The sequence below is a fragment of the Ostrea edulis genome, chromosome 5 (genome assembly GCF_947568905.1).
Source record: "Ostrea edulis chromosome 5, xbOstEdul1.1, whole genome shotgun sequence".
Taxonomy (NCBI): Eukaryota; Metazoa; Mollusca; class Bivalvia; order Ostreida; family Ostreidae; genus Ostrea; species Ostrea edulis.
In genome coordinates, this window is record NC_079168.1 from 77,778,099 (window position 1) to 77,794,782 (window position 16,684).

Here is a 16,684-nt window from a genome sequence, read left to right on the forward strand (position 1 = left end):
TGGGGCATTTCCCCTAGCAATGACTGTCTACAGGCTATTCCTACAGTGTATCTCTAGTCTCTCATTAGGATAACCTCCTTTGCCCTGCCAGTGTACAGATCTTGTTCTTATTACCTGATTTTTTTGCCCTATCCTATGAGCTCTGGCCTGAGCTTGTAAGTCATTTTGGGGGTTCCAGTCGCTGTCAAAAATAATGACAGTGTCTGCCGTTGCGAGATTAACACCAAGACCTCCTGCTCGAGTGGACAGGAGAAAACAAAAGTCTATTGAGCCTTCGGCGTTGAAGTGGTCCATCGCTTGCCTCCTTAGATCCCCTCGAACAGAACCATCTAACCTCTGTAATGCACAGAATATCTGTTATATCATAAAATGAAACATGATTTCATAATAACTTTTTTATTTTTAGCATACCTTAAACTGTGATGACCCTCACAACCCTCTTACATATATTTCCATAAAATGAACTAACTTGATCTCCATGTAGTGAACTTACTTGGTATTGAAAATGTCTCATTTGTAGATACTCTCCCAAAATGTCCAGCATTCTCACCATCTGGGAGAAAATTAGAACTCGGTGACCTGATTCCTTGAGCCTCAGTAACAATTTGTCTAACAAAATCAGCTTGCCGCTGCCTTTGACCAATGCCTACAAAACAGAACATGAAACACAGATGTCATAATGTACACTAGGAAGATGTCATCCCAGTTTTATTTTCACTCATTTTACCATCATCCTGATTGGTTAAATTACCCTCCAGTTCATCTCGTAATTGACAGTTTATAGTTATGAATATATTCAAAACAGGGACAAAATCTATTTTCAAAGCATGTAAGCAAAACTTTCTTGGTGTATAATCTACATGTAGTACTATCAATATTTTAAAATCATACAAATTCTTTTTTTTATCATACAAAAGTTGGTAACTTACTGCCAATCTGTCTGTTGTCTCTTCTTCTGGCGGACGAACAAGTTGAGCATGATTACAGCATTTTTTCAGTTCCATTATAATGTTCACAAAACTTGACACATTACCCTTCAGACCTTTACTTAATGCTTTGTAGTTTTTCGTTAAAATCCATCTGCAAATAAATTATGATTCAATTGTTTATCAAGGCAATTCAAAAATTAAATAGACAAACCACTTACACGTATATCCAGTATCTTTATAAGAAACTCATGCGACAGAAGATAACCATTAATTATGAATTTTACAGCAACCGTAACTACAACCACAACAGGGACTGGTTTGCATTAAAACATGTGTGTAACTACATCTAACTGTGGCAAAACTGATCATGTTGGATGACCTTGACCATAGTCACAGAGCATTGACCTTGATCTTTCAGTTCACTATAAATGAAGTTTCTACCTTGAACAGTTCACAAGCTGTGTTTCTTTCTCTTTTGTTTTATGTTATAGGAATGGTACCTATACCCATTAAATTGGGAAAAATAGCCTCAAAATAGAACAAACTGGGAATTTTCTTTCATATCGTTTTAAATTTGGAATAAATCTTATTGTGAAGAATAAACAAGTATTCATTGTTTATAATTTTACAAACAAGCACCATTTTACTGACCTCTACTTTCTATTTGAGAGGAAGTGAAGACATTAGTTAATTGGTACGATGTTTCATACAAAGCGAATACGAGCCTCAAATTATGAAAACTTAGCAGTTGATTACTGGGCATTTATTACACTCAAAATTGAGAAATATCAAAAGTTATCAGTACCAGTCATATATAAGGGGGAAAAAATGCTGCTATGACTAAAAGTTAAAGTTCAGTATAAACAAAGGACAGATAGTCCAACAATATGCCCTACAATTTTCTATCTGTGAGCATGATAACACAGAATTCATCATACTAGTTCATTGTATATTGCTTATACTTTACCTGTAATATTGTCTTTGTATAGATGACATTTCTACTCTAAGAATCTGTTCTGTCTGAAAATACATTTGAATCGTACATTCATTCTTACATCCTATGAACACAATGAGCAAGAAAACATCAACAAACAGTCATGTCATTACAAACCTCATTTGAAAACTTTGACTTACTTTAGCAGGTAGAGATTTTTCTACATCCTTTTTGACTCGACGTAACAGGAAAGATTCCAGTTCTTTGTGCAGTCCCACAAACCCTGTCTTCTGAGCTGAGGAGTGTTTATCCTCGAAGTCGGACCACTTATAAAATCTTCATAAAATAAACATTCAAACTAACAATCGGCAGGTTTTATTGGATAATTGAATGATTTTCAAAACTTTTTAAATGACAATCACTAAAGATGAAGTTTTAAGCAGAGTTTGATTACAAATTTATCTATGGTATGAATACAAATCTGTTTTATTGTGCTAATCTATTCTGTAATTCAGTCTGTTAAATCTGTTTTATTGTGCTAATCTATTCCATAATTCAGTCTGTTAAATCTGTTTTATTGTGCTAATCTATTCCATAATTCAGTCTGTTAAATCTGTTTTATTGTGCTAATCTATTCCATAATTCAGTCTGTTAAATCTGTTTTATTGTGCTAATCTATTCCGTAATTCAGTCCGTTAAGTCTGTTTTATTGTGCTAATTATTGTGCTAATCTATTCCGTAATTTAGTCCGTTAAGTCTGTTTTATTGTGCTAATCTCTTCCGTAAATCAGTCCATTAAATCTGTTTTATTGTGCTAATCTCTTCCGTAAATCAGTCCATTAAATCTGTTTTATTGTGCTAATCTATTCCATAATTCAGTCTGTTAAATCAGTTTTATTGTGCTAATCTATTCCGTAATTCAGTCCGTTAAGTCTGTTTTATTGTGCTAATTATTGTGCTAATCTATTCCGTAATTTAGTCCGTTAAGTCTGTTTTATTGTGCTAATCTCTTCCGTAAATTAGTCCATTAAATCTGTTTCATTGTGCTAATCTATTCCGTAATTCAGTCCATTAAATCAATTTTATTGTGCTAATCTCTTCCGTAAATCAGTCCATTAAATCTGTTTTATTGTGCTAATCTATTCCATAATTCAGTCTGTTAAATCTGTTTTATTGTGCTAATCTATTCCGTAATTCAGTCCATTAAATCTGTTTTATTGTGCTAACCTATTCCGTAATTCAGTCCATTAAGACAATAATATCTCAGCCATTCATAATCAACATCTTCCTTATTGTAAGGAAAATTCTGATACACCAAATCTGCATCTACACTGTAACTCACAGCAATGCGACTGCTTACTACATGTACTGATCGTTAGTTTACTTTGCAGATTTTTAGTAAAACAAGTCAATGAAAGAGATACAGGAGTGTAACTCATTTTGGCGATTTCCTTTTTCTCACTCCCAAATTATCTTGTGTCAAAAAGATGAATATTTATCAACTTTGAAAAAATGATTGCATGATCATCAAAAGTTACATTAGGAGCCAACTTACATGTATATCGCAGAATAAATTTTGTCCAGGAAGTAATAATTCAAGGGATTTAACTTGAAGATTATAACTGTACTGTTATAAACTTCGAAATAAATGCATAAAATTGTGATTATTCACAGGAAAAGACCGGACTAATTTAAATTCTTTATATAAAAAAAAAATGAACAAAATGACCTTTATTGTCCCTTTAATTTAAATCTCCACTTCAAGTCAACTCTGATTTGTGCTCTTAAAAAAGGAAAACCATTTTATGAACTTCAGGACATTTTTATGAGAGACAAAGTGAAATAGCAATACTATAATATTATACCCAAATAAATCAAAATTAAGCATTTATTGGACTAGAATGGAATACTTCTCCAACAGATTTATATCAATTTTTTACTAAATTTTTCATCTACGGAACATATCTATAGCAGTCTTATCATGAAAAATGCATTTTTTAAACTAATGTACTAGACTGTCTTAAAAGACAGACAAAATGTCATACTTGTCTGGCATGATGAAATGAAGAAGAGCCCACAGTTCCTTGAGGGAGTTCTGCAGTGGAGTACCCGTAATCAGAAGTCTATGGTTGGAATTAAACTCAAAAAGAGTTTTGTAGAGAAGTGAATCATCATTCTTCAGACGATGGGCCTCGTCTACCATTAATACAGCCCAGTTAACACTGCCAAGGAAGGACTAAAAAAAAATTATTCATCTTTTATTGTCAATGGATACTTTTCTTCAATTCGCCCAACTCAATTTTAACATTCTACACAACAAATAATCTACAAATTTTCTAGAGTATGGCTGACAAATTTGACCTCAACAGTTGAGAGTGTAATCAGAAGATTTATCCCTTGAAGACATACCTTATCTTTAAGAAGAATTTCATATGTCGTAACCAGGACATTGAACTTTAACCTTTTGTTGCCACTGTGACACCATTCATGTTCTCTAATCTGCAAAGTAAGAAGAAATGCTGTACAATGGCATTTTGTATACATAGATTATACATCCCTATTATTGAAAAAAAAAATCAATCAATACTTGCCTTATTTCGACTAGAAATATCCCCTAAATATACTACAACGTTCATTTCAGGAGCCCACAGCTTAAATTCCCTCTGCCAAGCAGCTATTGTAGACAAAGGTACCACAAGTATATTAGGTCCATACACTTGGAATGTATTGTATAAAATTGATAAAAATCCAATTGTTTGAATAGTTTTTCCTAATCCCATTTCATCTGCTAAGATCACACTGTTTTCTCTGAAAGAGTGAATGATGATTAATGTCAATGATACACTTGGATGAGTTTTATAAACAAATCTGTCAAATATAACATTCTCATTACTTGCATGTTCATTGTACATGTATAATACACACTTACTTTGACCATGTATGCATAAGCCAATTCACACCATCTAACTGATAGTCCCTTAATACTAAACTATCTCCACCCAGAAATGAAGGCTGAATTTTCAGAGGAGTAAATTTTGGACGGTATCGAAGAGCCTGCAATATCCAAATATAAGCGTAAATGAAGCATGGTAAGATTTCATAATATAAAGAATACATGTAAATGACAAACCTAAATACATGTAAATTCAAAGCAGTTACCTTAACTAAAAAATTAATTTAATCAATTCTTGGCTAAAAATGAAGCTTTTCTTGGTAGTATATTTCTAAAACCTTATCTCAAAATGGGAATGATGATTACAGCTTCAGATTTCATCTGATTAATTGTAAAATCAAACACTGAATTTCGGTCCAACCTTGCAGTATTTAGCTGGAGTGGGCGTCTTTTGTGACTTGTGCCTCAGGTTGTACTCATCCACAAGGATCTGGAATTTCCGTGACACCAGTTCTCCCTCTTCCCATGTACACTCCGAGTACGGAAGACCTTGCCACTTACACAGGTAATCGGGATAACCATTGTTTTCATTCGCCATTTTCTGATTTGAGTGAGCTGAAAAATGAAAACACATCTTGCATAACACTGTAAAAACAGCCTGCAATTTTAAAATACTGCTATGATTCTAATAATGCCGGATTACCAATAACTCTCTCCACAAGCATATGTTGTTGATACAGTTCCTGAACCATTTCCTGCTGACATTCAAAGTAGTCAATATCCTCTGGGGTTGCTTGATCTTTCCTGTAACAACAATAAAAATATAACTTCAATGCTCAGAACAAGTACAACATATTTTAAAGTACAGAAAGGTCAAATTTAAAACCACCTGACTAGCACCTCGCCCAACACAATTTTCTTCAAGGACACCATATATTTTCTCATTACCCGTTTAAGTATCTACATAACTAATGATACAAATTTTGACGATTATAAAAGCCCACACTGTAAATGCCTACTGGACTACTTTAAGTCAGTTGTGCTGTCACACAGATCTTCTTACATAACTACTGTAGATGATTGTGATGTCACATATCACGAAATATTCAATTCGATACCTTACTCATTTATACATGTACACTACACATACCATTCATTGATTTCCTCTTGCTTCCTTACATAGTTGTCCAACTTCTTGAGTCCATGGACTTTTTGATCTCGGAGTGTTTTGTAGGACTCCCAGGTGTTGTGTATGTGAGCCCAGTTTTTCCATTTGATCAGGAACTGTTTCTCCGTGTCTTCTGTTGTTATGATGACACCATCATTCGGATCTCCACTGTCCTGTACATTGTATATGGTGGTTTTGCTTCCAGTGGCTAAAAGAGTCATCCCATTTTTAAATAATATAAAACATTCATTTTTACAAATTAGAGTTGCAGTAAAATTCCACATTTTTGTACATAAAATTTCCCTGGTTTCTCTGTACCTGAACTCCGCCCAATCCGATCATCCAGTACTTTCTCTATAATTTCCTTGTTGTCTTCCTCCACTTCTCCCTCTTGCTGTTCTAAAGCAACCTCAATCAGATCATCCGAATCTGTCTGGTCATCTGAGTCTTCCTTATAGCTACACAAAAATAATTATAATTCCAGAAATCATTTCAAAAAACAGAAAAATCAGAACATTTTTTTCTGCAAAATTTGGGCCTTCATTTTCTTAATGGGACCCAACTCAGAGTAAAACAAAATAAAACGTGTTTGTGAGTCAAATTAACGGGGAAAAAATGCAACATTTCCATGTTGTAATTAATTATCACTGCAAGAACAATACTACCTATTTTATGGGGTTGGTATCTGAAAATAAATCTCGGGGGAAATGTTGGGTCCCTTGAAAAAATTGAAAGCCAAGATTTTTGATTTTTTTTTTTACCTGACTTTGCTTTTACTTCCCTTCCTTCGTGTCGTGTAGTCACGCCTACAACAAAAATTCAAGTATTACAACTAAAATCAATATGCATTACTGATAAGACTTATTAAAAAATTATCCTGTTCCCCCTGAGATGTTGGCTACAATCACCTGACTTTTTTGGAGGAGTATCTGTATGAAATAGTGTCTTTGTCCTCGCTCTCAGACTCATCAGAATCACTGAGGTTGTTGGTGGTCATATGTCCTCGTTTGGGTGGCGCTGACCGTAAACTCCTCCTATTACCAGATCTGAAAAGATTCTCTACCTTACTCACTGTCCTTTAATTCAAAACTGCATTACAAGAAAAGCTACCACTTGATACAAATCTTGGGAAAATTCATTCTATATTAGGGCTGTTCCAGAAATGATCAAATGGGGGGGTCGTGCGGCAAATGATATTTTTTTGTGTGGGTGGTCGTATTTTTTCATATTTTAATTGGTTCGTGGTTGGACTGTTAAAAAAATATTTATTATGGGTAGTGGGTAGTTTCTATTGTTTTATTTTGTGCCACGTGGGTGTTGAGTTTTCAGAATATTTTTATTGTCGCTCTTGTTGTGTTGGTTACGTCAGAGGGAAAATTGAAAACGTGCTTTCGAAATGCTGCTTTCGAAATCGGAAATCGGAAGTAACATAGAACTATTCGAGTTGTCGCTCTTTGCAGCGCATAACTTTCCATTACGGCACTCTTCAAATTAGAGGCGCGTTTAGTAGGGTCCCTTTGGACGTGATGGCGGCGAACTCTGTTCTGTAGATTATTAGTTTACAGTGCATCGATTTTGGGAATATTTTGAAACCAATAGGTATTCCGTTTTCTAATAAAAATAGGCAAACCTTAGTTGATTTATACGAGGGTACCGATGCGTTATATTTATCAGTCGGTGTGATGGTGATATAGAGGCCTCCGGGCGCGGGCTCCATTAGAAGACGAACGATTCGTGGAAAAACATATCCATACCCATTTCATGATAATAGCATCGTTTGGACTCCCAATCTTTCCAACATTCCCGCCATAGATGCCTTTGATTGTTGATGTGACATCGTTTCTTCAGAACTACTGTGATGCAATGTCGCACAGGCATTACCGCGTCATTGACTAGAATGTTTGTCCCGAAAACCTCGCGAGATTTGTACCGTTTTCATTTTTAAAAATATTTTTGTGGTGGGTCTGGTTAGTTTTTTTTTTTATTAGATGGGTCATTGTAAAATGAGTTTATTAATTTGATGGGTCATGGGGTAATTTTTTATGTTTTTCTATGGGTGCTTGGTATATACAAAAGGTGCCTCCCGACCCCCGACCCCCCCCCCCCCCCCCATGTATTTATTTCTGGAATAGCCCTTAGTCAATATAAGAATGCTTCATTATCATTTCCATTAATTCTTGTATTAGTGAGCGAAATTTGGCTTTAATTGAGGAGCGTTTTTAAAAGACTTGGATCAAACTTCATGCAATTTCCTATTCATCTTTTTCTTTGACGGCAGATAAATTTACATCAGAAATTGAATGTAGGATTTTCTAATGACAGAAAAAAAGACTTGATGAAAATGCTAAAGTTACACACTTAACCAACTGAATATCACCAGAGACCATTCTGATTGATCAGGAAATATTTACTCAGGATATGGGGATTAAATTTATCAAATGCATACATGGATAACTACCTTTCCCATAAACAAAGGATTACGGATTAATTTATGATCCTTTTTTTTTATACACATACTTATGATTTTACTATGTCACGAGATCAACTGAAATTCACCCAAGTAAAAATTTCTATGAATAGGTAATAGTTACACAGACAGATAGGTAGAAAATTGAACTACACTGTAATAGACTAAGTCAACAAACCCTGTTGAATTTGTGGATACAGGGCTAATAACATGAATAATGGAAAATTTCAAGCATTAGTCTTCACACTGCAAGCAGTCAAAGAAGTTTAAAAAGAAATATAAGCACAGCACAACAATGCATTCAAACAAACTCAAAAATTCATGTACAAAATAAAATGAAATAAAACCTGGTTTCTTTGTACTTACACTCATTGAAACACCGATAAATTTCAATTTTGGTTGCACATGTATTTGGTCAATTTTTTCTCTATTATTTATTTTTTTCTTCCAGTTTTTTTAAACACGATGCAAAAAGTATAGCAGTGCAGAGAGGATTGATTTAGAATGTTAACACCAAGGTTTCTGTCTTTTTTAACAGCAAGTTTTCAAATTAACACTATGCATGTTATTTCTGGCCTTGCCAGACAGTCATATGACTTTCTGAATCATGTGACTGGTCATGGGGTACCTGGACAAGGCCTTTGTAGAAGGTTTGTAATCATCACTCTCATCACTGCCACTATCAGAATCGTTCCAATCGTCTGAACTGAAAAAGTGTACACAGAGACTAGTAAGTGAAAGTTATAGGACACAACGATCAGTAAAGCATGGATAATCCAACACCCAAAACACATCACTGACATCTGGCAACTTAGTGATATTTGATACCATCAATTCAGACTTGAAAAATGGATCAAACTTTATCAACCGTATCATTTTTATTAATTTTTTTGGGATGAAATCTGTTTCAAGGTTGAGTCAAAGTTACTCATCACATTTTGAAAGCCCAAAGAAATCTTTATAGTACCACAAATTGGATGCAGTTCCACCCAAAAAAAAGAGAGAAAGGGACCACACAGCTCACCGATTCATTATTAGAATCTAATGCAGTTGTTATCTAACATTCCTACTCCACCAGCAACATATGCTAACAATTATTCAAATAATAACTTTTAAATATTTACATTTTCAATGCTTTTGCCTTTGATATCTGTACAAATTGTAATGATAGTCATTTCCTCGTGAATGTATTGCAGTTGTAAACAATGTGCTTATGAATACAGAACTACTTAATAACAAGATATTGAGCGGACAACATGTGGTCTACCGACCGACTGACATACCGGTGCAAAGCAATATGCCCGTCTTCTTTGAAGAGGGGCATTAATAAAGAACTTCTATTCTAACAGCACAGCAGGGGATTCCAAAAGAAATGAAGTGTGTTAGCAACAATCAAAATTATTTCTTAAAAATCCTTTACAAAAATGAAATGCTTATAGTGAAATTTCAATTTTATATCTATCAAGTCACTGCTGACAAATTTGAACAGAAAAAGTTACACATTCATTGTAATAAAGATATGAATAAAAAATTAACATGCACATTTAGTCATGCTTGTACATCTATACAAGATAACAACATAGTCTTTTCAATGTTCTTATAACTCTACATAAAACAATAAATAATTTCTATATATAAAAACATATAGATGTATCAATATATAAGTCAACATACTCACCCCTTTCTTCTTCCTCTTTTCTTAGATTTGTCATCATCATCACTTTCGCCCTGGAGTTGAGAATATTTTAGTTTTAAAAATCATTTATTACAAGGATATCAACTACATGTATGAGGCAAGTGCTGTATTTCAAAGATAAGCAATAAAGAACTCTTCATAGTATGACAAGCAGAGCTCCGTCTCTTACACTTACCATAGCATTGTATCTAACAGGCTCTTTTTTGGCTCTTCCTGACCTTCTAAGACCCAAGAGGTCAGGGTCATCTGACATTTCACGCAAGATCTACCAAAATGGAAAAAACATTGAACGAAATCAAAAACAATCTTCAATTATGATCATGCAGGTTACATGTTCAAAGATATCTTTTGAAAAAATATATACAGTATAATCTGTCTAAACCGGCTATGTCTGGTTCCAAAGAAATTGGCCGGTTTACACAGAGTCCGGAGTGCAAAATGTTGACAAGAATGAGAGTTGCTTCCCTTGTATTCACTGTCTATGCATACATGTGTAATGATTGCTAACGTTTTAATATTATCAAAATGTAAAAATATAAATGTCAGTGTTTTATTGTCGTGTTCTTTTGAAAAAGTTTCAATTTTTATTAAACAGTTTAAAATCTGGGAATTATTCGCGCACTTTTCTGTTGGTAAACTGTCGATTTCGTCTACATCATCAAGTGCTACATTATATACGTTTTCGTCAAGTTTGTGTTGTGTTCGTCTAAAATTTGTCTTTCCCAGCTTTCAGCGTAAATGTATCGCTTTCAACGGCGAGTTGTGCTAACTAACTGCATATCATCACTGTCTGACTCGCCGGAGAGCTCCGAGATGTCCACAAGGGGAAACCCTGCTTTTGGAAAACATAACTGGATTGTTGACGATTTTGTTTCATTCCAAGAATGTATCGAATTCATCGATTAATTGAACTTTGCCTTTTAATGTCAGTTCTCGTCTCTGTCGTTAGGGGGAAGGGCGCCATTACCTTGTGCGTAGTGCTGTCATAATTGAAAAGTGCATCCCCCCAATAATCAGGTTTTACTTTAACTCTTTGCCGATCACGCCGCCTATGACGTAACAGTAGCATTTGCTTTCGCCGCTGAATGATGACGTTATCCTTTTCCCCACAGCGCTTTGGAGTTGATTTGTGAAAATTCGGATTTTTTAACACATTTCTTCATAGCGTTTTCCATTATTATATATTCTGTTAGTTTATCGCGGATAGTTCTGATAAAAGCTGATACTTTAAGACTGTCAAATCGGGAGTGAAAGCAAGTGAAAAATTACGATAATTATCGGATAAAATATATTCTTTTGAAAAGATATATTATCCAAAATTCGCTTTTTTTCTTATTATTTTTATTTTATTAATTCTTGAACATGTATGTTTGTTTAACAAAGATATACCATGAATGAATACTTGCTTATCTACTAGTATTTTTTAAAATCATATCAATATATCTACATTTCCAATGGGTTTTTTCCCTTCGATATGTTCTGTATATTATTTGATTTCAAAGAAAAAACGTAATAAATTCAGTTTAAGACAAGGTTTAACATATTCATTTATACTGACGACTGATTCAAAGTTTACTTAATAAAAAATGAACGAATATACTACATCATGTTTTGTAAATAAGAATTCTCCTTTAGAGTTGAAAAATTCTCTTCAATGTTCAAAACAAGATGTGAAAAAAAAAGCAAAGCACTGTTGTACATTACGCAGTCCGCATCCATATGCAGCGCCCTACGTTTTTTGGGGGAGGGGTGTGCTTTAGAACAGAAATTACAAAAATGCACTATAGACACCTTTCAATTGTTTTGGCGCTGTCCTGCATGTTCCGATAAGGAGCTGTGTCAGTGCAAGGCCTAAGTGTCATGCTGTCTAAATACCTCCTCTTCAGGCACGTAGCATCGTCTTTTCAACAACATAAAAATGGAGGGGGGGGGGACGAAGATGTCTTGTCTAAAATCATTGGCAAGGAAATAAAAATAGGGGAGGTTGTCCAAACTTCAAGTCCAAATTCGTGGAAAAGGGGAGGAGTGTTCATCAACTAAAACTGCCTCAATCTCCACCCGACTGCGATTAATTAGATAGTGTGTGTATGTCAAACATGTTAATGTCTCGAAAAAATGATTGGTCTGAACAGAAATAAGAACATATCGTAACTTATCACAGCATTTGTAATTCTATGAAGATGAATTTAAAACTACACTTATTTTCCTTCTATTCTAGAAATTGGATGAAACGGTCCATGTCAAACAGTCATAATGTGATAAAAGAAAATCTAAAATTTCTGGTCTAATGATTATTTGATAAATACTTACATGTGCACATTGTTCTTAACAACTGATCCAGTGAAACACTGAATATTATAAGCAAGAATATTGTCTCTCTACATTTAACATACGTATCAGCTAGCTAGTGTACCCACTCTTAGAATAGGTTAAAAGTAATGATTACATAAATCTAAACTAAAACCCAGTCTTTAGATATTTGACTCTCGTGTTTATTTTGACACCATTCATTTCGCAAATCATTTTATGTGCTGAAAAATGCGCATTTTACTGGTAATTGTATCTTAATTAAATGGTAGAATATTTACATATATATATTTGCCTTGTTACAGTGTATCTATGTATGATTGCGCAATATTTTCCGTCTACAAGTGCGCTTGAGTCTTGATAATTATATCATCCCGCGGTTCGCTCGTAAAAGCGGGAAAATGATGTATTCACGTTATAGTAGCGTGTTTTGATATAGTTGTCTTGGTCCATTATAATATTGACCAATAGGGGGTAGTATACTGTCACGGGGATTAAGCGGGTTTTGTTAGGTTGGTCACTTTCTAGCCGGCGTTCATGCAGATAGGACAACTTTTGCTATTTTTAGTTTTTATCTAGCATTTTATATATTTGTAAAGTGTGAGGTCCGTCACGCTCTCCCTGCATCATGGAGCAATGACATCGGATACAGGCTTCCTAAAAAATTTCACGATTATTATCGTTTTATTTCTAGGTTTTTCCTGGCCGATTCTGGTGTTTACAAAGGACCGCACTTATTAAATGCAATTGTACTAGTATGTTTATAGGAACGGTATTGTGTATTTTCACTCACATGTGCACGTCTTCCAGCGTACACGGCTGGCTGTATGCTATGTACTTAGGTGTTGAGTTATGTTAAACAATGTTAAATACATGTAGGTAGTAAAGTTAATACTTACACGAGCGTTATTAACAATCGATACACTACATGTGGCCAAATTGGCAAATACATTTTATTGGGATTAAAATTGATGGGCTGGTGTCTTTTCCTTAAAAATATATTTCTTTTTTATTGAATCTTCAACTTTTTAAAAATAAAATAAAATAATAAATGCATAGATCTTAACAAAAACTCGACCAGTCTTCAATAAAATTTAATAAATTAATGAAATTATAATTAAATCCAAGCCTTCGTTTGAATCTCGTGTGTGTGTGTGTTGTTATATATATATATATATATATATATATATGTTTTGTAACCCGTGTGGTTTTATGGTTACGTAATACTTCCTGTCTTTACGCGTGTTCAATCGGAGTTTTGAAATGCACGGGTTTTACGAGGAATTGTCAGTTCGAAGCGGCATGGCTTATCTGCAAATTCTACCTGAAACTTGGCCAAATTGAAGGCGCACCCCCCCCCCCCCACCCTCTTATATTAAAAATTGTTACTTATTCTGTGATTCATCTTTCATTTATTGCAAAGTAAAAACTTTTAGAAATGAAATAAAAATTGCAAAGATCCAAGCCTACGATAAATCAATGAATTCACTTGCGAAAAATAATGATAAACAAAAAGAAAGATTTTGGGGCGAGATCAAAAGTTCAACGTCTGACAAAAAACTAAATTCACATAGTTTTTACCAAGACCCCCCCCCCCCCCCCCAAAACTAAATATGACGACTGTTGAAACTAATCGATTAACAGGTAATGACCAACGAGTATACCTTTTCCACTGTTTATTCACAAAAGAAAGTGTACATTTAAACTATTTTAAAATGTTAATTAAAATGTAATATTATCATGTGGTTTTTAAGTCACTAGTTTTTTTTGTTTGTTTTTGTTTGGTTTTTTTTTTTCTCTTTCCACTAATATCTAATCGATGTCGGATGACAGAAACTTGCGGAAGTTTTCACCCCCCCCCCCTCCCCCTCACTATTTGAATTTAGATTTTTATCCGACACCGATCTTTAAATCTCGCCCCTTACATATATACTTCATTTTGCCAATCATTTCATTTAAAATCTAGTAAAATGTTAAGATTTCCTGTCCATTACTGACTTGATTTGTTTCGGTAATTTCTTTTATGTAGTATGATTTTTTTTAAGGTTGCGTAATCTGTGTGTTCGAGTTTTGAAAGGCACGGGTTTGACTAGGGTCTCTTTATCAACACTACAAATGACCAAATTGAAAATGTACACACATTTCCTCTCTCATTTAAAATAAGAATGTTGTTGCGTTAACCTCGCAGGAGAATACATATACATATATGTCTTTTAGAAAATATTTCCCCCCATTTTTTATATTTTGTTTGATATACATAACTTATGCATACCACGAAATCGATGATGTAATTTGTGATGGGTTTTTACCCCCCCTCCTCTTTCTGATGCTTCTTTAAAATAAAATAACCATCTTCCTGATGATCAGAAATATTCATAAACCTATAGATATATAATAAATTGAAATAATCAAATAAAATAATAAAACCAAACATGAATAATTCTTCTGCAATACCGCGTTAGATTTTTCCCGTTATGTAGTAAACAATTTGGAGCTGCGTTGCAGTAGTGTATCCCCTAATCTATCTCTTTACTACTGTTGGAACTATCAAATAAATCTGGTAAATCGCTCATTTTATCATTATTTTGTCTTACAACCCAAGATATTAAAAAAAAAACAAACACCACTTTTTGCTGTATCAACGATAAAACGCAGTCAAAACAAATGCGCATTGAAAGTGCGTTAAAGTGCGTGATTGTGGGGCAAAGGTATATGCGTTAAAGTGCGTGATTGTGGGGCAAAGGTATATGCGTTAAAGTGCGTGATTGTGGGGAAGGGGGTTAAACTGATTACGACTCATCGCCGGTTGTACTCTTTTACTTACCTGAGGCTCCCCTTAAAACACTCTTTTTGTATACCGCATGTGATCAGCCGAATACCGACAGGATGGTCATCATGGGGTGGCTGGTTTAAATACGATAATTAGAGCTAATTACGAGGAGTTGGGACCTCGTGTAAACCGAATACAATTAACTGTAACAATTAGGGTGGTGCATCATCGAGGGGCCGGTTTACACAGGATAATTAAAGTTAATAGATAGCAGTGGGGACTGTGTAAGCCGGCCGATATACAGAATACGCAGTGTCCGGAGTACAGGGAATTATTAATAAAGGATTTGTTAAAGAAATGTTAGGGACTATATTTTGTGGCCAGAATTGACAGAGCGTCGGAGTACTCAGAGGCCGGTTTGGACAAATTATACTGTAATTAAAAAATACATGTAAACTCAGAAACTGAGAAGGCACCTGTTTGATTTCATTGATGCTGGACCTGCGTGGTCGTCCTCGTTTGGTGGACTGAGTAGTACTCTGTGTGTCTTGCGAGTCGGTATCATCTAATACTGATTCTGTCTTGCGTTGTTCCTTGTTATCAGACTTGGAATCATCAGAGTCTAACGAAGAGCTGTCTGTGTCTGACCCTGACCTTGAACCGGACTCGGAGTCACTGTCATCAGAGCTTGAACCACTACTAAAATGTATCAAATTTCATAAGTTAACCAATTTGACTTCAGATAGATTGTTTTAACAAATTATTATGATGTACAAAATCTATGCCATTTATGTGCCTGTGCTGTCATAGAGTACCCACCTCGAGTTCCCTGAGTCTGAGCCTGATCCACTTGCATTGTTGTCAGCTTCCTTTTTAATAGATTCTTTTTTGTCTTTCTGAGAGGAAACTGATTTGGGACTCTTGTCATTACTTAATGGACCAAATAATGGACTGTCAAAGTCTGCAGGATCTTCAATAGAAGTCTAGAAAATAAAATAAACAACATCAATTTCAAGAGCAATTTAACTATGCACACATAACTAAATCTATACATACATATCAATACTGCAAGCATGCATTTCTAAATAACCAGGTTTAAATGATAGTACAATATAAAACAAATTAATATATGTTAAAAGTCTATGATATTCATCTGTAGTATATAATTAATAAGTATTTCCCTTTGTCCTAAAATTGGACCATCTTCAGAATTTTGTGAATAACTTTCTAGATTGAAAAATGAGACAAATTTCATTGCAGTTCTTAGTTTCTATGAATTCCAACATTGCTGTAAACACCATGTTTGATCCATCTAACCACAAGTAACTGAGAGATTGCTATGCCTGTTTGTCTATCGCAATATATTCAATATATATGTGAACTCCTTAAAGATATTTTAAAAGTTTGTTTTAAAACAACATGTGATCTGCTGTACAGTGGTTGCAATTTAGAATTTTACATAGGTTACTCCCTGTGGGGTATTACCAAAAGGAATAGGTATCAAATCCAGACTGTTTTAG

The 16,684-nt window shown here is 34.5% G+C and overlaps 1 protein-coding gene across 7 annotated transcripts in view; it reads right to left on the reverse strand.

Moving 5' to 3' along the window:
- The window catches only part of LOC125651709 (chromodomain-helicase-DNA-binding protein 1-like), a 43,535-nt gene that overhangs the window by 16,063 nt on the left and 10,788 nt on the right, over window positions 1-16,684 (reverse strand). For 3 of the 7 annotated variants that reach the window (XM_048880426.2, XM_048880424.2, XM_048880427.2), the window contains 20 exons: window positions 15,984-16,147; window positions 15,641-15,863; window positions 10,263-10,352; window positions 10,070-10,119; window positions 9,020-9,097; window positions 6,833-6,970; window positions 6,686-6,730; window positions 6,243-6,382; window positions 5,907-6,132; window positions 5,460-5,560; window positions 5,178-5,371; window positions 4,793-4,917; window positions 4,455-4,671; window positions 4,273-4,362; window positions 3,909-4,099; window positions 2,064-2,199; window positions 1,897-1,949; window positions 930-1,080; window positions 494-646; window positions 115-336 (listed from right to left, as the gene is read on the reverse strand). In XM_048880426.2, the coding sequence (XP_048736383.2) occupies window positions 115-336; window positions 494-646; window positions 930-1,080; window positions 1,897-1,949; window positions 2,064-2,199; window positions 3,909-4,099; window positions 4,273-4,362; window positions 4,455-4,671; window positions 4,793-4,917; window positions 5,178-5,371; window positions 5,460-5,560; window positions 5,907-6,132; window positions 6,243-6,382; window positions 6,686-6,730; window positions 6,833-6,970; window positions 9,020-9,097; window positions 10,070-10,119; window positions 10,263-10,352; window positions 15,641-15,863; window positions 15,984-16,147 (2,787 nt within the window). Of the gene's footprint in view, window positions 1-114; window positions 337-493; window positions 647-929; window positions 1,081-1,896; window positions 1,950-2,063; window positions 2,200-3,908; window positions 4,100-4,272; window positions 4,363-4,454; window positions 4,672-4,792; window positions 4,918-5,177; window positions 5,372-5,459; window positions 5,561-5,906; window positions 6,133-6,242; window positions 6,383-6,685; window positions 6,731-6,832; window positions 6,971-9,019; window positions 9,098-9,674; window positions 9,731-10,065; window positions 10,120-10,262; window positions 10,353-15,640; window positions 15,864-15,983; window positions 16,148-16,684 lie in introns of those variants that run through there. The other 4 variants (XM_056166277.1, XM_048880425.2, XM_056166279.1 and 1 more) reach the window with 3 other exon arrangements.